General features: G+C 37.1%; 1 protein-coding gene across 5 annotated transcripts in view; it reads left to right on the forward strand.

Moving 5' to 3' along the window:
- Positions 1-25226, forward strand: part of TCAIM (T cell activation inhibitor, mitochondrial) — a 103723-nt gene that overhangs the window by 21189 nt on the left and 57308 nt on the right. For all 5 annotated transcript variants that reach the window (XM_064590694.1, XM_064590696.1, XM_064590687.1 and 2 more), the window contains 4 exons: positions 1348-1501; positions 6176-6428; positions 22211-22333; positions 24583-24680. In XM_064590694.1, the coding sequence (XP_064446764.1) occupies positions 1348-1501; positions 6176-6428; positions 22211-22333; positions 24583-24680 (628 nt within the window). The remainder of the gene's footprint in view (positions 1-1347; positions 1502-6175; positions 6429-22210; positions 22334-24582; positions 24681-25226) is intronic.

Raw genomic sequence — 25226 nt, forward strand, 5'->3', positions numbered from 1 at the left:
TGAGGCTCTCACAGATTGCCCTATCTGAAACTGTCACCCTACCTTCCTTCCCAGCACTCTCTGTCCCCCATATCCTGCAGTACTGTTTCTCTTTCCCTCCCGTATTAGACATACTGTCACCAAAGTGCAAGCTCTGCAAAGGCAGTTCACCCTTCCTGGCACCTCATGTTCAGTCCAGTCTTCTCTGCATTTGTATGGGACACCCTTGTCCCTTTTCTAAAGGAACAGACAGAAAGTGCTATCTAGTCAGCAACAGGCCAGGGTGTCAGAGTGAAGCACAGCTATTGTTGTTAATCCTCTTCATTTTAACTCAGTTTTAAAATACAGAAAACACTTCTAGGTTTCGGAAATCAAAACTAAATACAAAGTTTACTCAGAAGTCTCACTCCTGTCTCCATTTCTTTTACCCCATTGGTATAACTTCCTGTATATAACCATTTTTATTAGTTTCTGGGTTCTGTTTCTTTTTGGCAAAAGTAGAAACTTGTGGCAAAACAGAATTATGAAGATTTAGTCTTACACTAGAAGGAAATGTACCTCAGCTGCCCACTGAACTATGGTAGCTAAGAACAACATATTACAGTCAGTTAAACAGACAAAAATAAACTGATTGTTCCTAATTTCAGATCACATCGTGTGTCTGAGAAGAAACCTACAGTGATAGGAAACATGGTTACTATTTATGCCATTCTGTAGAGCTATTCCTTCACTAAAGGATGTTTCTTTTTTTCACTTAACAATCTTGGAAATAACTCCATGTCATTTCCTAGATACTTGCACCACATTCATTCTCTCTTTTCTTTTTGGTTATATAGTACTCCATTGAATGAATGTACCATAATTCAACCAGTCTCAGTATGGTCATTTTAAGAGCCCTTTATAGAGAGAAATAACTTGCAAACATTTTCTCCCAGTAGCTTATTTGTCTGTAAACTGCTTATTGTGTGTGTGTGTGTGTGTGTGGTTTTTTGTGTGCTTTTTTTTTCTTAGTTTTTAATTTTTTTACGTAAGTGGACTTACCAATCATGTATTGTCAATCATGTATTAGAGATATTTAGTTATAATTAGCTTTTTCCACACCAAAGTTATAAAGGAGTTCAACATGTTCTCTTCTAGTACTTACATAGTTACTTTTTTTCCACATCTTAGCCATAAGGAGTTTGTTCTGTTACATGTTGTAAGAATGTGGATCCAATTTTATTCTTCATCAAAGAGCTATGGAATCCCAACTTTTTTAATACTAAATTATTTAGTGCCCTCAATAATATGTTTAAAGGTCAGGATAAAATTTCTGTTGTTTTCTTGTTCTATTTTGTGTGTAAATGCCTCTTGATGTGTTTTTTCCAGGAAGTCAATGAAAATTCTCTTAAAAGATTAAGTGTCTACTTAGAAAACCTCCAGAAACCAGGCTTCAAGTCTTTGAAACCAACTCAGCTTACATTTTATGTAAGAGAAACAGAGCAGAATTCCTCTGAAGGCCAGGAACCCTTTAGCACTTCCGGTATGTTTTCTTATTTCTAGTGTTTCCCTTGCAAGCTGCGTGATAAATATGTTCATTAAGTCTGCCATTGCCAGAATACCTTTGGATTGAAGCCTTGGTCGTAAAAAATAATATCATTTAATTGATTATTTTCCTAGAATTAGATTCTATTCCTGGCTACCTGTGTTTGAACAAGCCATTTTTTTGTGTTTAAACTTTTTTGTCTGTGAAACTAAAATGTTCCTATTTGTTCATTTCCTATTTCATGTTTTAAGTGTTAACCATATATATAACAATTTACATTTTTTAAAAATACAGCCTATATCCCCCTATTTAGTCATCAAAGTATCCCATGAAGTAAGTAGTATATGCCCAATAAATTATGTGTAGGGATTTTGCCAGGACCAGAGATGGAACGTGGTTCTTGAACCCAGGCCTTTCAACTCCAGCTGTAGGCTCTTTTTAGTCAGTCTTAATAGATAGCCTTCTTTATGGCCCTTTGTTACTGCTGTAGCCCTGATCCAGAAATACTTAAAATTAAGGGCAGATACAGGTCTATCATTTCTCTAATTATCTAAATAAAGGGATCATCCTTTTGGCGATCCTTGAGGAAATAACTTTATTTTTAGAATGAACTTTAAAATAATTTAAAGGTTTACCAAGAGCTTTCTGTGAGTTAAGGTTAAAACAATTAGAAAATGCACTATAATTTTTTTTTTTTTAAACAAACTGTTAGACAACTCAAAAGCTGATAGGTTTTTGAGACCTAGAATCTATTTCTAGCTCTGCCAGTGACTAGCTGTGTGAGCTTAACTTCTGGTTCTTCATAATTAAAATGAAAGAGGTTAAGTACTGTGTTTAAGTACTGAAGCACTCACAGTGAAGACCCCTGCCTTATATCTCGGGCTCCCAGGGCTCTCAGGTGCTTGCATGGAGTGAGGAGGAGTTTGATCTAAAAAGTGCTGAAACAGGATCTTTATGTGGAAAACAGCTTCCCACCCAGTCTCTCCAGGAATAAGCATTTGATAATACATTTTCTCTTGTGTTTTCTTACTCTCTCATGTTTGAATGTGGGAGGTCAGGAATCAGAAATTCTTTCCTTGACTGTTTCTCCATCTACCTCTGATTTGGGAGTTTTATTAAAAATAGATATTATTCTTCATTATCCAAAGACAAAAAGTCAACTCATACCTGTGTTGTGAAGGAACCGCTGTACTGAAGAATGCTTAAATGATAGTAGTAATAATAACAAGTAATTATGTTTATCACTCTAAGTGACACAATTCTATTTGAAATTGTGAATAATCATAAATGTGCTGTGTAAGACCAAATATTCATAAATACTCTAATAGATACATAGTCAAGATTAGGCTACAAATTGAAAAAGATCATATACTTAGGCATAGTGGTCTACTTAGATCTCATGATTTCTCCATGACAGATGGAATGTATGAAGGCAAATTACATCCTTTACATAAAGCAAGAATATTGTCACTGTTCTATTTTTATTTGTCTATATTTGGGAGAGTCAGGCTCATTTCTGGTAGCTACAATTGCCACTTTCATGACCACCATCTACTGGGTTTGTCTTGAATGGTGACTACACGTGGAGTTAAAAGAATAAACCAGGTCTATTTGTTAGGGAAGGAGCAAACAGGGAAACTCAGAAACTTAGGAAGTTTCACACAGCAAATTAGGGACAGATCTGGTACTAGAACTAATGTCTAATGTGATTTATATACTACATTATCTATTCCTCTTTAAAAATACTGTTAGTAATCATTTTTACCTTTGCCTTTATGACAGAGATTGGCACTCTGACAAGTATTTAAAACATTTTTATGTCTTTAACCTCTTTATCTGATTATAAAATTAAGATCATTGATAATTAAGGTGGTTGTAAGGTAAAATGTTTACTACTGATTTTCATTACTAAAATTAAAGGCTAAAATCACTTCTTCAGCTCTACATTTTTGGTGGCCTATGAGGAAATAAACTTCCTTAAAACAAGTAGAAGATTCACTAGGAGCTTTCTATGAGTTAATGCTACAACAAGTAGCTGTAGGCAGCTGTGACTGAGTAATGGTTAATGGTAAACTTTGAGCCATTCATTAAACAAAAATGGATTATAGAAAAAAATAAAATGGGAAATAACATACAGCATATATGATAAAAAGATAATGTTAATGTATAAAGAACTCTTAGAAACCAAAAGGAAAACACAAAGTAGCTCCATTACAAAAATGGGCAAAGACAATGGCTAGACAGTTCAGGAAACAATATATACCAATAGCCAACAAACATTAAAATGTTTAGTTTCAGTAGTCAAATCCAAACTAAACTAATTAGGTACTGTTTTCCAATAAAGCACGTATGCATGCCTTAGCCCTTACATTTGATTAAATAATTAATGGGATTGATAAGATAGAAACAGATTTATTCTTGACTGAGCTCTTCCTAACCTCAAACACAGGAATTAAGATTTTCCTTTCTTCTTTCACTAACTAGAACAACTCTCTTGCCAGTATTTCTCACTTTATCATCAAATGATTCAAAGAATTCAACTAAGAAAACTTTCTTAGTTTGCATGTTCTAGATTCCTTAACTCTGTGTGGCAAGCAGAGTATGTATATCTTGAGAATTATTTAAATTGTGGTATCCGTCATCAGTGGCAAACACAAGAAAATACATTTCAGCCTTACATGAAAAGTGAAAAATTAAAAACTTTTATGTCCGTCAGTTTCAGAAACGTCAAATAAATTATGCTTCTTTACCTTCATTATATGGACTGGTATATATAACCGCTATAAAGAGTGGGTTGATCCATACATACAGACATGGAAGAGTCCCCAAGTTTAAGTAACAAAATCAAGTTCAAAGTAATATGTCTAGAACGATACTATTTATATATTAAAAGGAAACAATTCAAACTATAGGTGTGTATTTGTGTAAATAAATAGGGGTATATATCGTATGTAATGTACATACATAAGCCCATAGAAAAGGTCTAGAGCAGTCCTGTCCAAGAGAACTTTCTGTGATGATATAAATGTTCTGCATTTGCACTAATAGAGCAGGCACAAGCCCCATGTGACTGTTGAGCACTTGAAATGTTGTTTGCATGACCAGAAACTGAATTTTAATTTTGTTTAATTTTAATTAATTTAATTCTAAACCACCACATAGGGCTAGTAGCTACCATAGGAGATAGGGCAGGTCTAATAGTGTAGATACCTAACTGTTAATAGTGGTTATGTCTAGTAAAGATGTGAGGTTATATGCCTGTTAACAGGAGACTTTTATTTTTACTGTATGTATCTCTAATTTCATAGTGAGAATGTACTTATATAATAATGTTATAATTTTCAAAACCAATTAAAAATACTTTTTTAGGGGCGCCTGGGTGGCTCAGACGTTAGGCGTCTGCCTTCAGCTCAGGTCATGATCCCAGGGTCCTGGGATCGAGCCCCGCATTGGGCTCCCTGCTCCGTGGGAAGCCTGCTTCTCCCTCTCCCACTCCCCCTGCTTGTGTTCCCTCTCTCGCTATCTCTCTCTCTGTCAAATAAATAAATAAAATCTTTTTTAAAAAAAAAAATACTTTTTTAAAAAATGAAGAAAGAATCAGCATTCTGTAATGGAGAAAGTACTGGGCTTGGAGTCAACTCAGATTTAAGCCCTTGCTCTGCATTCTTCCTGACCTCCTTGAGCCAGATTTCTTCACATTTGCAGAGAGATAATAATCACACGGTTGGTGGGGTGTTGAGAAGTTACATAAATTCAGCTAGAACCATGCCTAACACCCAGCAATGAAGAGGGAAAAAGAAAACAGTAGATTTCCTGTTGAGGATGTAACAAGTTAGATTACTAACGTTAGCCCACTGACTACCCCAAATCAAAATCAGATGGTGAGGGCGCCTGGGTGGCTCAGTTGGTTAAGCGACTGCCTTCGGCTCAGGTCATGATCCTGGAGTCCCTGGATCGAGTCCCGCATCGGGCTCCCTGCTCGGCAGGGAGTCTGCTTCTCCCTCTGACCTTCCCCCTTCTCATGTGCTCTCTCTCATTCTCTCTCTCTCAAATAAATAAATAAAATCTTAAAAAAAAAAAAATCAGATGGTGAAGCACTAACTTTTAAACAATTAGGGAATTTCACATCCCTTCCAAAAATATTGAGTTACTAGGTAGTTGGGCGGACAAGTGTGAAGACAATCTCCTGTAATCACAGAAAACATTAGAGATGGGTTTGTGTCGCCCCTGAGACTAGACTGTCCGGCTGCTCCCGTCTGAACCACTGTCACAGTACAACCTCCCTGTCCCTCCTCTGCCCCTTTGAGTGCCAGAAACCGTCTTTCATGGACACTTGCTCAGAGGAGAGCTTTTCCATCTCTCAGACTGTCAAGACCAAATTTATGGGCAGCATTGGAAATATTCTGAATCCCCTCCTTGGGCTGGAATGGGTTTGGTCTCTGGTGCCAAACTAGACAGGGAACTGACTGAGGAAATCACGAAGGTAAAGATACTGTGGTATAGTTTTGGAGAAGGGAAGTAGTTCTCTGTTTACAGATTATTTGCCAGTAGGATAGATTTTAATCTGTAATCAAATGTTTTTAAAAGATTTTTATTTTATGTTGCATGAAAAAGTGTTTTTAAATAAAGCGAATAATCATCTGTATTAATTGGGGGAATTATATTCTCTAGGATTTCGAGCAGTCAAATTTACTTTGCACACCAGAGATCTGCTAAGCACAGTATTATATATTCTCAACTCCTGCAGTTTATCTATTGAACATATCCAAAGCTTGAATACTAATGTGCATTCCCAGCCTCTCAAGGAGGCTAAAAGGATGTCTGACAGGCCCATCAAGTGGGACAAATCTTATTACTACTTTACTGGATTCAAGGACCCTCATGAAGACCTCGAACAAGTCTCGAGAATGGAAACAACGTTAACGTATGTAAAAGTTCTTATTTAACTAAACTTATTTGTAGTTCATATTTAAAATGAAAGTCTAATCTTCCAGGAGAATTCTATCAATATAGTTAATCCAGTAACCATTATGAAAAAGATATTTCATGTTTCTTAAAGTTGCCAGAATACTTCCAACTGTATTTAATGTGTAGTCTTTTGATACCAAAATGCATGCAGGACATTGTTATAAGTTTTAAAAATTCTGCTCTTCAAGTTACCCCTAGTAAATGGAGAAAGGATATACCTAAGGTTATAAAAAAATATATATATTAGGCTTCTTCATGTGTTAAACATTTCCAATTTCTTCAGATAGCTCAGCAGTAATGTCCTTTGGTGTAATAGTCCATACATGATAAAAATGCATGGAGACAACATTTGAAAATATCATCTGGGGGGTTATAAAGTACAAGCTCTCAGCTATAAAATAAACTGGTCCTAGCGATGTAATAATGTACAGCCTGGGGACTGTGGTTAATAATACTGTATTATATATTTGAAAGTTGCTAAGAGAAAAGATCTTCTCAGTTTTCATCACAAGAAAAAAAATTTATATGTATGGTGATGGCTATTAACTAGGTTTACTATGGTGATCATTTTGTAATATATACCAATAATAAATCATTATGTTGTATACATGAAACTAATGTTATCTGTCAATTATATCTAAATTTAAAAAACATATCATCTGGAACATATTGAGAAAGAATAATTTTTAATTATAAAAACCATGTATGAAATATTTCTCTTTTATTTGTCCTGCTTATAAAGTCACCATTAATGTTTTTTCTGAGTAAGTCCTTTTTGGACTCCATAAAGACCCAGCCATATTCTGTTCCTGTGGTTGTACCTAAAGAGTCTTACCAGAGGCTTCTCACTTAATTATAACATTGTAAATTATCCTTAATTATCTACTGGCAGAGCATTTACTTTGTAGATTACCTATACTACCTATACTAACTCAGGAATCCCTGCCCTTGTTATCTGTTAGATTCCAAATAAAGCTGCAGAGACAAGAAAGTAGCAGTCTGGTACAGAAAGGGAGACAAATGCCTGTCTGAAGGCATGTGTGTACATGTCTGTATGTGTAACTAGTGGGTAAATCACCTCCCTAAATATATGCATTTTAATTGTTCAAATTCTCTTTGTAAACAAAACCAAAATGAAAATGTGACTTTGGGAATGATAATTTAATGACAGACCAGAAGTAATGAAGATAGAAATAGATAAAAAGGGAATAGTCATGGTAAGATAGAAATTGATGATTTTAAAAAATGGTTTAGAAAAACAGAAGGTAATTACATGCAGAGGCTACGGTAGAAATTAAGTAGATTGCTGTGAGCCTGAGCAGCTCCAAGCCCGTTTGAGCCATTGTCGACCTTCTCCCAAACATAGATTTTGCCCACTTTGAAGGCACTCTCTGAGGGCTTATTCACAGTTTGTTTTATGTATGTTCTTCCCAGTAAGGATTCCAGGAGCTTTTATCATAAAAGTCAGAATGGCATCTGTATCAATTTCTTGTTTCAGTTATTAGTTTTTTTAATTTTGTAATTATTATAAAAATTATTATAAAATTGTTGAACCATTGGAGAGCTTTCAACTTATGAATTGAGTGACGCTGCCTCGTAAGATTTAGGGTACCTATAACGCAGCCAAATCTTGTTAGCCACCATGGTCATTTTGGCCATATGCAGTTCAGGTTTTTATTTTGATTCCTTTATTCTTTAATTTCATCTTCTATATATAGGTTGCAGAAGAGGAATCAGAAGGAGCATATGCTGAATTACAATGGTCACAAAGAGCATAAAAATTATAATTCTTCAAATTTACATCAAACTGATCTTCACTTGATTTATAAATTGTATTCACATGATCAAAATTTATTCTTGAAAGCATGTTAAGCTACTTCTAATATTTCAAGATACAATATTTTAAAAAGATAATAGCAATGTGATAAACTGAAGTCGTCTCTTACTGTTGTGAAATAAAACACAGAAATTGCGAAAATAAATCAGTAGGGATTTTTTTTTTTTAGATAGAAGAATTACCACGTTATAAAAGCTCTGTCCAATCTGTTTTCATATTACATCTGGTAATTACATTTCTTTTTTAAAGTGGTAATTACATTCCAAGCCACATTTTAGGACATGCTATGTAATTCTGAATTTCTTAGCATATCGTGCTTTATCTTACTTCAAAATCACTTTACTGTATAACCATATAAAATGGATAAAATAAAATTTTTAATACCTCAGGATTTTTTTTTTCTATACTGTAATAGAAGTTTGCCAGTCTCAAAAAAATTTAGGAAATGCCACTCCATGGACATGTTGTAGATTTTAATATGTTCATATTTTGGGTATATACTCTATCAAATAATATTATAACAAAATGGATTTTAATACATAATTTATGTTTGGAAGGAGCCAGTAGACTCCCTTTCTGTCTAAACAAATAATCCCATATGTAGTATCTTTCCCGGTGAAAAAACATGTCATTGAGCTATAGAAAGACCATTGAAATGCTCTTCTATCAGGCACTGAGATCCAGTAAATGTCAGACTTCTATGTTTTGCATTCAAATTTTGTTCAAGGAGTTATATTTCACTTTCACTGTTGAAGTTCTAAATCAATCTCTCTGTCCACAAAATGCCACATTGGACATTAGAACTATTTCTGTAGAACATTTGGAAATTTTAGTCATGATTTAACTTGTTATGCATTTATTTATTCTTCCCCTTTCTATAGGCTTAAGTCAGTGTTTTTCACATTGCAAGTATAACACAACTTAGTGATTTGGAACCAGCAAAGTTGTTTTGCTTTTGCTTTCTTCTTTTTTTAAATTTTTTTAAATATATGTTTTCAGTAAGTTTAAGTAGTCTTTCTCAAAATACTTGTTTTAATTATGTAGAAACATACATGTATGTGCATGTGTGTATATACTGAGTACTATTTAAAATTTCTTAATGTGAAAAAAAAGATTTCTTCCTATGTATAGGTTGCCATCCAAGAAGTTTGAAAAGCTATTGGTGTAAATGCATACTTTATTCCATGCAGTTTGAGGCCTAGGAGTTTGAAATTTATGCCATTTTAATTTTATTGCAATTTGGATTGTGGCTCTCCTTTTCATCCTCTTAAATCCATGAAAAACTGAATTTCTCTGGAGTTACTGAAATTTTTTTTTAAGATTTTATTTATTTATTTGAGAGAGAGTGAGCAAGTGAGAGAGAGAGAGAGGGAACACAAGCAGGGGGAGCAGCAAGCAGAGGGAGAGGGAGAAGCAGACTCCCTGCTGAGCAGGGAGCCTGACATGGGGCTTGATCCCAGGACCCTGAAATCATGACCTGAGCTGAAGGCAGAAGCTTAACCACTGAGCCATCCAGGCGCCCCAGAGTTACTGAAATATTTTTATCTCAACCATGACCTGGGGCGCATGGGTGGCTCAGTCAAGCATCTGCCTTTGGCTCAGGGAGTCCTGCATTGGGCTCCCTGCTCATCAGGGAGTCTGCTTCTCCCTCTGCCCTGCAGCTCCTTGCCCCCACTCATGCTCTCTCTCAAATAAATAAATAAATCTTTTTAAAAATGCTCTAAAAAAAATACATGTACTATATTTATCACTGTAAGTATAATGAAATCATTTTTGAAACCAAGGCAAGGTCTAACAAATAAATTAACCACCATGAAATAACCACTTCACACTCTAATAGAGTTATAATCAAAAAGAAAATCGCAAGTATTGGGAAGGATGTGGGAAAAAACAGATGTCTACATAAAAACTTGCTCATAGCAGCATTATTCATAATAGCCAAAAATGCCCCAGCAACTAATGAATGGATAAACAAAATGTGGTATATTCATACGATGAAATAGTATTTGGCCATAAAAACAAATGAAGTACTTATACATGTTACAGTATGGATGAACTTTGAGAACATTATGCTAAGAGAAAGAAGCAGTCACAGTGGACTACATATTGCATGAGTCCATCTATGTGAAATGTACAGAACTGACAAATCTGTGAGACAGGAAGAAGATTAGTGGTTGCTAAGAGCTAGTGGGGAGTATTGAAGTAACTGCTATTGGGTACATGATTTCTTATTAGAGTGATGCAAGTGTCCTAAAATTGTGTTGGTGATTGCACAACTCTGAGAACATACAAACCATAGATGACTTGTATGGTATATGTATTATATTTCAATAAAGCTTTTATTTTAATTTAATTAATTAATTATTTTTAATTTAAATTCCAGTTAACATACAGTGTATTATTTCAGGTGTAGAATTTAGTAATTCAGCACTTCCTTACAATACCTGGGGCTCATCACAAGTGCCCTCCTTAATCCCCATCACCTATTTCACCCATCCCCCCACTCCCCTCCCCTCTGGTAACCATCAGTTTGTTCTCTATAGCTAAGAGTCCACTTCTTGGTTTTCATCTCTCTCATTTTCCCCCTATAATCATTTGTCTTGTTTCTTAAATTCCACATATGAATATCATGTGGTATTTGTCTTTCTCTGACTTATTTCACTTAGCATAATACTCTCTAGCTCCATTCATGTTTTGCAGATGGCAAGATTTCATTCTTTTTTTGTGGCTGGATAATATTCTGTCGTGTATATAATACATATACCACATCTTTATCCATTCATCAGTTGATGGGCATTTGGGCTCTTCCTGTAATTTGGCTATCCTTGATAATTCTGCTATAAACATTGGGGTACATGTATCCCTTTGAATCAGTATTTTTGTATTCTTTGGGTAAATATCTAGTAGTGCAATTGCTGGTTCATAGGGTAGTTCTATTTTTAACTTTTTGAGGAACCTCCATACTGTTTCCAGAGTGGCTGCATCAGTTTGCATTCCTACAAACAGTGTAAGAGGGTTCCCCTTTCTCTGTATCCTCGCCAACACATGTTCTTTCTTGTGTTAGTTTTAGCCATTCTGACAGGTGTGAGGTGATAGCTCATTGTGGTTTTGATTGCAACGGTGAGTGATGTGGAGCATTTATTCATGTGTTTGTTGGCCATTTGGATGTCTTATTTGGAAAAATGTCTATTCGTGTCTTCTGTCCATGTTTTAACTGGACTATTTGTTTTTTAGGTGTTGAGTTTGATAAGCTCTTTATATATTTGGATACTAACCATTTATCAGATATGTCATTTGCACATATCTTCCATTCTGTAGGTTGCCTTTTAATTTTGTTGATTGTTTCCTTCACTGTGCAGAAGCTTTTTATCTTGATGAAGTCCCAATAGTTTATTTTTCCTTTTGTTTCCCTTGCCTCAGGAAACTTATCTAGTTAAGAAGTTGCTACAGCTGATGTCAAAGAAATTGCTGCCTGTGTTCTCCTCTAGGACTTTAACGGTTTCCTGTCTCACATTTAGGTCTTTCATCCATTTTGAACTTACGTTTGTTTAGGATGTAAGAAATTGGTCAAATTTCATTCTTGTACATGTTGCTGTCCAGTTTTCCCAACACCATTTGTTGAAGAGACTGTCTCTTTCCCATTGCATAGTCTTTCCTGCTTTACTGACGATTAATTGACCATATATTGTGGGCCCATTTCTGGGATTTCCATTCTGTTCCATTGAGCGATGTCTATTTTTGTGCCAGTACCATACTGTTCTGATCACTACAGCTTTGTAATATAACTTGAAGAAGTCTGGAATTTTAATGCCTCCCACTTTGCTTTTCTTTTTCCAGGTTGCTTTGGATATTTCAGGTCTTTTGTGGTTCCATACAAATTGTAGGATTGTTTGTTGTAGTTCTATGGTGAAAAATGCTGTTGGCATTTTGATAGAGATTGCATTAAATGTGTAGATTGCTTTGGGTTGTATAGACAATGTAACAATATTTGTTCTTCTAATCCATGGGCATGGAATGTTTTTCCATTTCTTCGTGTCTTCAGTTTCTTTCATCAGTGTTTTTTTTTAATTTTATTTTATTATGTTGTTAGTCCCATACAATATATCATTAGTTTTTGATGTAGGGATCCACAATTCATTGTTTTTGTATAGCACCCAGTGCTCCATGCAGTATGTGCACACCTTAATACCCATCACCGGGCTAACCCATCCCCTCACCTCCCCCACCCCCCTGCCCTCTGAAACCCTCAGTTTGTTTCTCAGAGTCCATACTCTCTCATGGTTCGTCTCTCCCTCCCAATTTCCCCCCCACCTTCATTTTCTCTTCCTTATCCTAATGTCCTCCATGCTATTCCTTATGTTCCACAAATAAGTGAAACCGTAATGATAATTGACTTTCTCTGCTTGACTTATTTCACTTAGCATAATCTCCTCCAGTCCCATCCATGTTGATGTAATTCATCCTTTCTGATGGCTGAGTAACATTCCATTGAATATATGAACCACATCTTCTTTATCCGTTCATCTGTTGAAGGGCATCTCGGCTCTTTCCACAGTTTGGCTATTGCGGACATTGCTGCTATGAACATTGGGGTGCATATGGCTCTTCTTTTCACTACATTTGTGTCTTTGGGGTAAATACCCAGTAGTGCAATTGCTGGGTCATAGGGTAGCTCTATTTTTAATTTTTTGAGGCACCTCCACACTGTTTTCCAAAGTGGCTGTACCAACTTGCATTCCCACCAACAGTGTAAGAGGGTTCCCCTTTCTCCACAAGCTCTCCAACATTTGTTTCTTGCCTTGTCAATTTTTGCCATTCTGACGGGTGTAAGGTGATATCTCAGTGTGGTTTTGATTTGGATTTCCCTGATGGCTAATGATGATGAACATTTTTTCATGTATCTGTAGCCATTTTTATGTCGTCTTTGGAGAAGTGTCTGTTCGTGTCTTCTGCCCATTTTTTGACATGATTATTTGGTTTTTGGGTGTTGAGTTTGAGAAGTTCATTATAGATCTTGGATACCAGCCCTTTATCTGTAGTGTTACTTGCAAATATCTTCTCGCATTCTGTGGGTTGCCTCTTTGTTTTGTTGACTGTTTCCTTTGCTGTGCAGAAGCTTTTTATCTTGATGAAGTCCCAAAAGTCAAAGGCCTGTGTTCTCCTCTAGGATTTTGATAGACTCCTGTCTCATATTGAGGTCTTTCATTCATTTTGAGCTTATCTTTGTGTATGGTGTTAGAGAATGGTCCAGTTTCATTCTTCTGTATGTAGCTGTTCAATTTTCCCAGCACCATTTATTGAAGAGACTGTGTATTTTTTCCTGCTTTGTTGAAGATTATTTGACTCTAGACTTGAGGATCCATATCTGGGCTCTCTATTCTGTTCCATTGGTCTGTATGTCTGTTTTTGTGCCAGTACCATGCTGTCTTGGTGATCACAGCTTTGTAATATAGCTTGAAATCGGGCAACGTGATGCCCCCAGCTTTGTTTTTCTTTTTCAACATTTCCTTGGCAATTAGGAGTCATTTCTGATTCCATACAAATTTTAGGATTGTTTGTTCCAGCACTTTGAAAAATGTCATTGGAATTTTGATCGGGATGGCATTGAAGGTATAGATTGCTCTGGGTAGCATAGCCATTTTAACAATGTTTATTCTTCCGATCCATGAGCATGGAATGTTTTTCCATCTTTTTGTGTCTTCTTCAATTTCTTTCATGAGTGTTCTGTAGTTCCTAGAGTATAGATCCTTAACCTCTTTGGTTAGGTTTTTTCTGAGGTATGTTATGGTTTTTGGTGCTATTGTAAATGGAATTGTTTCTCTAATTTCTCTTTCTACAGTTGCATTGTTAGTGTATAAGAAAGCCAACTGATTTCTGTGCATTGATTTTGTATCCTGCCACATTACTGAATTGCTGTATGAGGTCTAGTAATTTGGGGTTGGAGTCTTTTGGGTTTTCCACATAACGTATCATGTCATCTGTGAAGAGAGAGAGTTTGGCTTCTTCTTTGCCAATTTGAATACCTTTTATATCTTTTTGTTGTCTGATTGCTGTTGCTAGGACTTTTAGTACTATGTTGAACAATAGTGGTGAGAGTGGGCATCCTTGTCGTGTTCCTGATCTTAAGGAAAAGGCTCTCAGCTTTTCCCCATTGAGGGTGATATTCACTGTGGGTTTTTCTTAGATGGATTTTATGAACTTGAGGAATGTTCCCTCTATCCCTATACTCTGGAGAGTTTTAATCAGGAAAGGATGCTGTATTTTGTCAGATGCTTTTTCTGCGTCAATTAAGAGGACCATATGGTTCTTCTCCCTCCTCTTATTAATGTGTTCTATCACCTTGATTGATTTGTGAATGTTGAGTCACCTTTGCATCCCAGGGATAAATCCCACTTGGTCGTGGTGGATGATCCGTTTAGTGTATTGTTGGATCCTGTTAGCTAGGATTTTGTTGAGAATTTTGGAATCCATACCCATCAGGGATGTCAGTCTGGATCCTCCTTTTGGATGGGGTCTTTGCCTGGTTTGGGGATTAAGGTAATGCTGGCCTCATGGAATGAGTCTGGAAGCTTTCCCTCTTGTTTCTATTTTTTGAAACAGCTTCAGGAGAATAGGTATTATTTCTTCTTTGAAGAAGAAATACCTGGTATATTCCCAGGTAGAATTCCCCAGGGAATCCATCAGGTTCTGGACTCTTTGTTTTTTTGGGAGGTTTTTGATCACTGCTTCAATCTTGTTACTGGTTTTTGGCCTATTCAGGTTGTCAATTTCTTCCTGTTTCAGTCTTGAGAGTTTATAGGTTTCCAGGAAGGCATCCATTTCTTCCAGGTTGTTCAATTTATTGGCATATAGTTGTTGATAGTAATTTCTAATAATTGTTTCTATTTCCTTGGTGTTAGTCGTGATCTCTCCCCTTTCATTCATAATTTTATTAATTTGGGTCTTTTCTTTTGGATAAGTCTGACCAGTGGTTTATCGATCTTAATTAATTCTTTCAAAGAACCGGCTTCTAGTTTCGTTGATCTGATCTACTGTGTTTCTGGTTTCTAATTCATTTGTCTCTGCTCTAATCTTAATTATCTGTCTTCTAATGCGTGGCTTAGGCATCATTTGTTACTTTTTCTGTAGTTCTTTAAGGTGTAAAGTTAGTTGGTGAATTTGGGATTTTTCTATTTTTTTGGGGTGAGGCTTGGGTAGTTATATATTTCCCCCTTAGGACCACCTTTGCAGTATCCCATAAATTTTGGATCGATGTGTTTTAATTCTCACTGGTTTCCATGAATTGTTTAAGTTCTTTGATTTCCTGGTTGACCCAAACATTCTTGAGCAGAGTGGTCTTTAGCTTCCAAGTGTTTGAATTTCTTCCAAATTTTTTCTTGTGATTGAGTTCCAGCTTTAAAGCATTATGGTCTGAGAATATGCAGGGAATAATCTCAATCTTTTGGTATCGGTTGAGACCTGATATGTGACCCAGTATGTGCTCAATTCTGGAGAAAGTTCCATGTGCGCTCGAGAAGAATGAGTATTCTGTTGTCTTAGGGTGGAATGTTCTGTATATACCTATGAGGTCCATCTGGTCCAGTGTATCATTCAAAGCTCTTGTGTCTTTGTTGATTTTCTGCTTAGAACTGAGGTCTAGTTCCAGTAGAACTGAGGTCTAGCTGAGAGTGGAGTATTGAGGTCTCCTACAATTAACGTACTGTCACCAATATGACTCTATTTTGGTTAACAGTTGGCTTATGTAGATGGCTGCTCCCATGTTGGGGGCATAGATATTTACAATTGTTAGATCTTCTTGTTGGATAGACCCTTTAAGAATGATATAGTGTCCTTCTGTGTCTCTAACTGCAGCCTTTAGTTTAAAATCTAATTTGTCTGATATAAGAATTGCTACCCCAGCTTTCTTTTGAGGTCCGCTGGCATGGAAGATGGATCTCCATCCCTTCACTTTCAGTCTGGATGTATCTTTAGGTTCAAAATGAGTCTCTTGTAGACAGCATATGGATGGGTCCTGTCTTTTTATCCAATCTGCAACCCTGTGCCATTTTATGGGAGCATTTAGGCCATTCACATTGAGAGTGATTATTGAAAGATATGAATTAATTGTCATCATGTTGCCTGTGAAGACGTTTTTATAGATTCTCCCTGTAAATTTCTGTTCTATATCACTCTTGAGATTTTTCCGCTTTTATAGAACCCCCCCCCCTTAATATTTCTTGCAGGGCTGCCTTAGTGGTCACATATTCTTTGTTTCTGCCAGTCTTAGAAGGTCTGCATCTCTCCATCCATTCTAAATGACAGCCTTGCAGGATAAAGTATTCTCGGCTGCATGTTCTTCTTGTTTAGTACCTTGAATATGTCTTGCCAGGCTTTCTGGCTTGCCAGGTCTCTGTGGACAGGTCTGACATTATTCTGATGTTCCTCCCTCTGTACATAAGGAATCTCTTCCCCCTAACTGCCCTTAAGAGGGTTTCCCTGGTTCTAAGATTTGCGAGTTTTACTATTACATGCTGGGGTGTTGGCCTGTTTTCCTTGATCTTGGGAGGGGTCCTCTCTGCCTCTGAGACACGAATGTTTGTTTCATTCCCCACATTAGGGAAGTTCTCAGCTATGATTTGCTTAAATATATCTTCTAGTCTTCTTTCTCCACCCCCTCAGGGATCCCAATAATTCCACATTGGAATGTTTCATGGTGTCACTTATTTCTCTGATTCTATTTTCATGGATTTTAAGTTGTGTTTCCCTGGCCGCCTCTTTCCCTTCTTGTCTATTAATTGGTCTTCTAGATCACTAATTCGTTCTTCTGCCTCATTTGCCCTAGCTATTAGATTATCTAGATTAGATTGTATCTCATTGATAGCATTTTTAAATTCTGCCAATTCAGCTTTCATTTCTGCCCTTAGAGACTCTGTGTTGCCATTAATTGATTTCTCCCTTCTAGCTATTGTCTTCACAATTGCTAGCCTGGATTCCGTCTCCAACATCTTGGTTATATCTGCATCCATTTGTAAATCTGTGGCATAAGTCATAGTCTCTTGAGTCTTTCCTATTTTGGGGGTTCCTCCTCCTAGTCATTCTGTTGGTGGGTGGTTGAGGGAATGTATAGAGTCCAAATTATTGACCACAACCCAAGCAAGATGCACCTGTTTTCTAGGGACCTTAGGGTTGCTGGCCTCTTGTTTTCCCAGCCTGTCTTCTGGGAGAGGGGCTTGCTGTGCTGTTACTCAGGCAACCCTGTTTGGGCAGAGTTGCCCTGCCCCCTGTGGTGGGGGATGGGCTCAGTGAAAACCTGTTTTGGGGGGGCTTTTGTTCTCTGGCGGCTTTCCCTGGTGGCTTTCCGCGTCTCTTCCGAGAGTCAGAGCAGAAGAGACCGTTTCCAACCCTCTGCCTCAGAGCAGAGAGATCGCAATCTGTTCTTCAGTGAGCTCTCCAGGCCACACTATCCCCGTTTCTGTCTGTGCTGCTATAAACTGCAGCATCCTGGGTTGTGCGCCCCTCAGCTGCGCTCCCAGTCCTACCTCCAGGTTGGGGCACGTCTCTGCCCTTTGTGCTTCTAAAACCTCCAGCCACCCTCAGTTCCTACACACGGCCCCTCTGCTCCGGGTTTCCATTTGGGGGGCTGCCCTGGAGTCCTTTCCCTGCCGCTACTGGTCTGCGAGTCTGTGCCCCATCTGCAGCGCGCAAGGCTGTCACTCACTGGCGGTGTAGGATCCCCACGGCCTGGCTCCTTCCCACTGCCATTTATCCTCCAATATCTACCCGCGGAATCACAACTTCCCGCTTCGTACCTTGAAACCAACCCCTTGCGATATTCTGTTTGTAGAGATCCAGATCTATCTTCTTACATCTCAGGCTGTTTTCATGGGTGCTCAGAGTGGTCTGGTAGATATTCAGCTCAATTCCGGGGACCGGTTGGAATAGGGTCCCCTACTCCTCCGCCATCTTTCTCTTTCATCAGTGTTTTATAGTTTCCAGAGTATAGGTCTTTCACCTCTTTGGTTAGGTTTATTTCTAGGTATCTTACGGTTTGTGGTGCATTAATAAAGCTTTAAAAAAAAAAACAACTATTACTACTCTTTTTAAAAATGTATCAGTGTGGGACACCTTCCTAACTCATTCGGTTAACCGTCTGCCTTTGGCTCAGGTCATGATCCCAGGATGCTGGGATTGAGTCCCACATTGGGCTTCTTGCTCAGCTGGGAACCTGCTTCTCCCTCTCCTGCTGCTCCCCCTGCTTGTGCTCTTTCTCTCTCTGACAAATAAATAGATAAAATCTTAAATACACACACACACACACACACATATATGTATGTATATATATATCAGTGATTACTAAGTACTATTTGGATGATTTTATTTTTGATAAATTTTTATAAATAAGAAATTTAACATTTCTTAAAGTTCTTGAAAGTATGGTTTAACTGTATTTTATTATAAAAAAAATACTCTTAATCTCAATAGTAATTTGAATGGATTTTCCCCATTAAAAATAAAGGGTTCAAATTTTACAAATGACTACGATTATAAAATTAAGAATTTAAATGATTTTTATGGCAAATTCAGGCATTAATTGTTCTTTCAAAATCCAATAGAGGATTCTCATTTAGAGAGTAATGTAGATCTCTGTCTCTTAGTTCCAGAGTATGAGCTGTCAGGATAACCATATGTTTCCATATTGGACAAGAAGGTATACTTTTGTCTTTGCCTTTTAGTTTAATTTGCATAGTCAAAATGTAGGTTGTCTGGTGATCTCCTGAGATCAGATTATCAAGTTTGGATTTAAAACAACATTAGATATATATAATAATTAGATAATAAAACACTCCTTTTTCTCTAATGGAGATAATAGGGTAATGGAAGAAATAAAACAAGTACAGAAATTATTTTACAAATTATACAAACAGTCTGTGATTGTATCTCAAAAAGAGATACTGAAAAAGTCCCCTGGTCAGTCATAGGACAGAAGTTAGGGGAAGAGTGTGTCCAGAAGTGTTTTAAAGTAAATGTAGCTCTTCTTCCAGTTTGTTTTCATAGTTTTTACTCAGCTGAGAAAAAGATCCTTCAAAAATGCTTAATGAGAATCTGCATTACTACTTACTCCTAGATTATAACTTCCTAAAGGATCTGTTACTACTGGTTTCTCCTCCCTTTACAAAAAGATTTTATTATGTCATTCCCCTTAATAACTCATGCATTATCCAGAGAAGCATTTCCCAGTTGGTAGCCTGCAGATCCCTAGGAATTTATGAAAGTTCATGGCGGTTGTGGAGGGAAACAAAGGAATGTCAGTAAGAGACATGTTTTTTTGGAATTTTTGAAAGGTAGAACGCAGATGGGCAGGAGAAACAAGCTGGCCAGAAACAAGCCTGCTCTTCCCTCTACAACTTAACTTGTCTTGGAGGGTCCAACCAGTGTAATAAGGAAAAGAAACGATTAAGGTGATGACCCCTATTTTTCCACAGTAAATACATTACCAGTTTTCTCTCAATTAGTTTCTTTTGAAGAGATACTCACAGCTATGTAAATATCCTTTCATTCACCGCACTCTTACTCTCTAGCCCTAATCTTCATTGATGATTCTTGCCTGAATCACATATTACTATGATAGTTTCCAGACAGTAATTTTCTAATTTTATCATCCCTTGGAGCTGGCTCCTATGTTCCTATAATTCCTTGGGAAGTCTCACTTTCTGATTCATTAAGTCGTTCCAAGCTCGTCTGGACTATTTGTGCCCCAGTGTTTGATTCAGCCGTTTTGCCAGAAAGGTCTGAATCTTTTTAGTAAGGAATGGTTTTTAAGAAACCAAGACCTGGGGGCTACATGTACTCAGTAGCTCCTGAACCTCTCACGGCTTAAGCCAGGGAATATGTACCTTTATCTCTATATATGTATTAAATGCTATGTTTAGAATCTTCATTTTTATCTCACTGTTAAGAAACAAAACACAATTGTTAAATTAGACCAGTTGATTTTTATACACTAAATGTAAGAATTCCAAAAATCAAGTCATGAGTGTATAATCTTAAGATTATATTTCAGTCTCCATTTTAAGACATTTTGTCTCCAAACCAAATATGGTATGCTGTTTGATAATTCATTTGTCTGCAAATCATGCTTTCTGTTATATGATTTAAGGTAAATTGAATAACCTATATTAACAAGTGAGGAAAATGTTGAAAAATTGTAATGCAATAGCTAATAATAGTGATGTAAGATATTTTTATTTATTTTCTTATTCCATTATGCAGAGATGACAGAATTTTTACCAATACCCTTAAAAAGGGAGTAGGAAGAATTATTAATTACTGTACAAAGTTAGTGAATTAAAAATGTTGAATACCTTTACTTAGAGTATAAGGTCCCAATTCCTTCTCCCGATATGCAAAACCCTCATGGGCTGACTCACCACCTCCCCCGACCCTGCCTTCCTATTCTCATCTCATACTTCCCTCCCTCTAGGCATATGGGTTCGCCTTATGGTTCCTTGTGTACTAGCATGATTGGCATGCCCTTCCCCCTCACTAATCTGCCTGGAAACATCTGATATATCTCTCAGGTTCCAGGTCACATATCACCTGTTCTATAGAATCTTACAGACAGAATTGATTCTTCCTTTGTTCTCATAGAAGCTCATATATACTATTCTTTTAAAAAGTAAAAATAAAAAGATTTTAGGGCGCCTGAGTGGCTCACTTGGTTAAGTATCTGCCTTCAGCTCAGGTCATGATCCCAGAGTCCTGGGATCAAGCCCTGCATTGGGCTCCTTGCTTGGCCTGCTGCTCCCCCTGCTTATGCTCTCTCTCTCTGTCAAATAAATAAATTAAATCTTTTTAGGGAGCTCGAGGTGGGACTCGATCCCAGGACCCTGGGATCATGACCTGAGCTGAAGGCAGACGCTTAACCGACTGAGCCACCCAGGCGCCCCTCATATATCTAATTTCTTATCTCTGTATTCCTTAGTAGATGTGTCTTCCTTTGTGCAGCAATTTTATTCTCCTTATATCCCAACACAACACGGTATCAAGCATTTCAAATAAATACTTGATAGATGCATAAAGATTTTGTTGGTTTCAAGATTATCAACTTGATAATTTTTAAAATGTCTATTCTGTCATCACTTGTTAAGTAATATTCTAGTTATGACTTCCTTTGTATATATAAAAAAATTAAATTTTAATATGCTAAACCTGTTGCTAGATTTCTAGAGATGGGATAAAGGTTTAAAAATTCAAGATACTTCAAAACCTCTCCCTTATGTGTATTACAATTTTCAGTGGGCTGTGCTAGATCTTCACTCACACACATCCATCACGTACCCGTGGAGTGTAGAACTGCCACTTTACCAGAGCAAATTCATAAATAATGTTATGGTACAACGAATAAGGTGAAAAAGTCAAACTCAGAAGACACATCTAATGGTGCTGGTGACATTTAAAGGGCAGTGACTATGTCCTAATGAAGGAACTTGCAAAGATTACTTCGTGGGATCTAGCTGGGTAGATTCCAACTTCTTCCTTTAGTTTAATCTTGGTGATTAGTGCCCTGAGCTCTTGGTGCTTACTCCCCCATATCTCTATCCAAGTTCTCCAGTGGCCAAACCTCACCAGCCCAGTCTTTTTTACCACAGAGTCTCCCAAAACACCTGTCCTTTCGGGTCGGTCTGTTTACTCCTCTGGTGCTCACTGCCACCCTGCCGCATGCCCAGCTGAAGTCAACTCTGCTCCTTCAGGCTATACTCAACTCTCCCCACCTTGTGTTTTGCTTATAATTTGGTAAAGGTTTGGTTGGAAACTCAGTTTAACACCGGGGCTGCTTTACTGCAGTGCCTGTCTTTTAGTACTAGAAATGTCTGCATTAGAGTCAGTATTAAAAGTGTGTATCTCTGCTTTTTTCTTTCTAGATCCTGGCTAGATAACAATGGGAAACGTGCAGTTAAAAAACTGAGGAACAGTTTGCCACTTAGAAGAGAACTAGATCGTTTAAAAGATGATCTGTCTCAGCAGCTGCAGCTCTCAGACATCAGGTAACAAAGACAGACCCTAATTTAGAGACTAAAATAAGCATGTATTATCTACTGGTCAAGCTTCCCAGCAGTTAAATATTTGCATCTTTAATTATTCAGATAACTATAAGTAGCCTTCAATTATCTTTTTCTGAAAGTAGTCAAATGTTTATCTTTGTAAGAAAACTTTTATCAATTTCTTGTTTAAAATTGTGAAGTAATGTTTAGATTCTGACATTTTTAGCATAAGAGTTTAATTTTTTAAAGTAATGTTTATTAAAGAAAATCCTTTTCCATATGCACATAATATATAAAAAGTAATTATTCCTCCATCCTGTGAGATCAGTATTTAAATTTAAAATGAGGAAGGGAGATAAAAAATGGGTGTTGTATTCTTGGTTCTGTGTTTTATAGCATGACTTTTTAAAGTTTTCATTAACCTGGAAATCACAGTTCCGTAAAGATAACAGGCATTTATTATAAAAACAGATTTAACAGCTGTTAAAACAGTAACGAAGGGAAAAGGGGGCCCTGGTGTGATTCGGGGACGGGGGGAACCCCCCGTTACAAGAACTGAGAAACTGTTGCTCAGTCTTGTGCTTGAACATTTCTATTAACAGTTCGTTATAACCTGTTTTGTTGTTTCCAACCTTTATTATCAGGATGTTTTTTTCTTCTTTTGAACTAAATGACTATTTGGGTATCATAATAGCATCTTTTTCTTGTGCTTGTGGAATACTGATAATACTTAAATGTTTTGTTCTTGTATATTCAAATCATAGTAGTTTTTTTTTTTTCAAATCATAGTTTTATAAGATAATTAAGATTTCAAGGAAAGTGTGTAGACTTGGTGTGTGTGGGATGTTTGGATTTGTGCTAATGGCTGCTCTTTTGTCATCGTATCAGTATTTTTAGGCCCTGCTTTGATTAGAAGGGTTCTTTTAATTCCACAATGTAGTAGTATGGACTTCTCTAGCTAACACCCAAATAACAAGGTCCTTTTTAAAAGTTTGTAAAATAAATTTATGTACATAAAAGTACCTTTTTTAGTATAAATTCTAAATGAACTATCAAAGAGATTAGAATTAGGAAAACAAAAGGATTTTTTTTAAGGATTTCTTAAACATAAAAAGAAACAAGCATTATATTACAGTATGGTGTAGAAACTTCTCAGCTTTGATTTTTGCCATGGTAAATACCAATAAATATAAAACACATAAACAAAAGGTCTTTGGGTTCTCCATTTTTAAGAGTGCAAAAGCTTTTTGACACCAAAGCATTTGAGGATCATGGGTATGATGGCTTTCCACTATTAGAAAATTAGCCAAGCCTCCAAAAGAGAAATATTGTGACCAGTGACATTGTTTCTAACTCTAAGCCACCTGTGTGAAAGACCATTTATTAATAAGTGTATTTAGTAGCTTTATCACAGTGTTAATTCTTTGAAATTATATCTGTTTCAACTGTGGGTTAAAGGAAAAGTTTTGAAAATCCATTTTATCAGAAATGACATTCATCAGAATCGGTGATAGGATGAAGAAGGAACCTGGTTTTTGAGAGCTTGTTTTGAGTGCCTTACTCCTTCACATATAGCACAAATCACTCCTTTGATTTATGCTACCTGTGCTGGAGGAAGTGATCCCACTTTGTATGTATGAAATGGAAACATTAGGAAGACTAGAAGCTACTTGTTCAAGGTCACAGAGCAAGTAAATCACAGAATTAGAATTCAAAGGGGGATGTTCTGATGCTTCTAAAGATCAGTGCTCGTTACGTTTGCATACCAGTGCCTCTGTGACACCACGTGAATATCAGGTTCCATTGTGTCACTAATAAAATATGTAGATTACATGTCATAAAAAAATCACTTTCTCTAGAATAAGATAAAAAGAATCTGATCTAGTCTGGAGTTCCTAATTAGAACTTAAATCTAAAACAAAATCATCACCATTGAATGATGTGGCGATGAAAAAGGTTTTTTTTAAGTGTTCCCCATTTCATTCCCTTATTTTAAAATAGAAACAGCATAGTGTATTTGCTTGTTTGAAATGTTTGGATATCTGAACATAGTAGTAATATTTTTACCCTCTGGCAAACCATTCATTTTCCATTTGGTTGCTTCATTAAAAAATGAGCTAGTTGGAAAACATATGCCTACTTGAGAAAGAAACTCACTGGTTTTCACAGGAATCAAGCAGCAAGGGGTGAATGCAGGCCTCCTCCCTCGGGGGTGCCTGATGTTAACGCGCCTGTGTGCTCTGTTGTACTAGGTGGCAGAGGAGCTGGGGCATCGCCCATCGCTGTAGCCAGCTTCATAGTTTAGGCCGCTTAGCACAGCAGAACTTGGAAATACTTAAAAATGCAAAAGGTAAACAATTTCCATTTTCTTTTAAAATATCACTTGGCTGGGGCGCCTGGGTGGCTCAGTCATTAAGCGTCTGCCTTCAGCTCAGGTCATGATCCCGGAGTACCAGGATCGAGCCCTGCATCGGGCTCCCCACTCTGTGGGAAGCCTGCTTCTCCCTCTCCCCCCCGCACCCCACCCCCCGCTTGTGTTCTCTCTCTCGCTGTGTCTCTGTCAAATAAATAAATAAAATCTTTAAAAAATAAAATAAAATAAAATATCACTTGGCTGCTATAAATTGTGGAGGAAAACTAAGTGTTAAAAGACCTTACAGATGTGACTTTATCACAGCTGAACTTTTAAATCTGTTCCTTTGAATAAAACAGCGACACGAAATTAGCCTTTAAGGGGCACCTGGGTGGCTCAGTCCGTTAAGCGACTGACTTGACTTCAGTTCAGGTCATGATCTCATGGTCCTGAGATGGAGCCAGGTGGCAGGCTCCGAGCTCAGCATAGAGTCTGCTTGAGATTCTCTTCCACCCGCTCTGTGCACACTCCTTGACATGGACA

This window comes from Mirounga angustirostris, unplaced genomic scaffold, assembly GCF_029215605.1.
Source record: "Mirounga angustirostris isolate CCGP_5_RB_7025 unplaced genomic scaffold, mMirAng1.0.hap1 SCAF_1, whole genome shotgun sequence".
Classification (NCBI taxonomy): Eukaryota; Metazoa; Chordata; class Mammalia; order Carnivora; family Phocidae; genus Mirounga; species Mirounga angustirostris.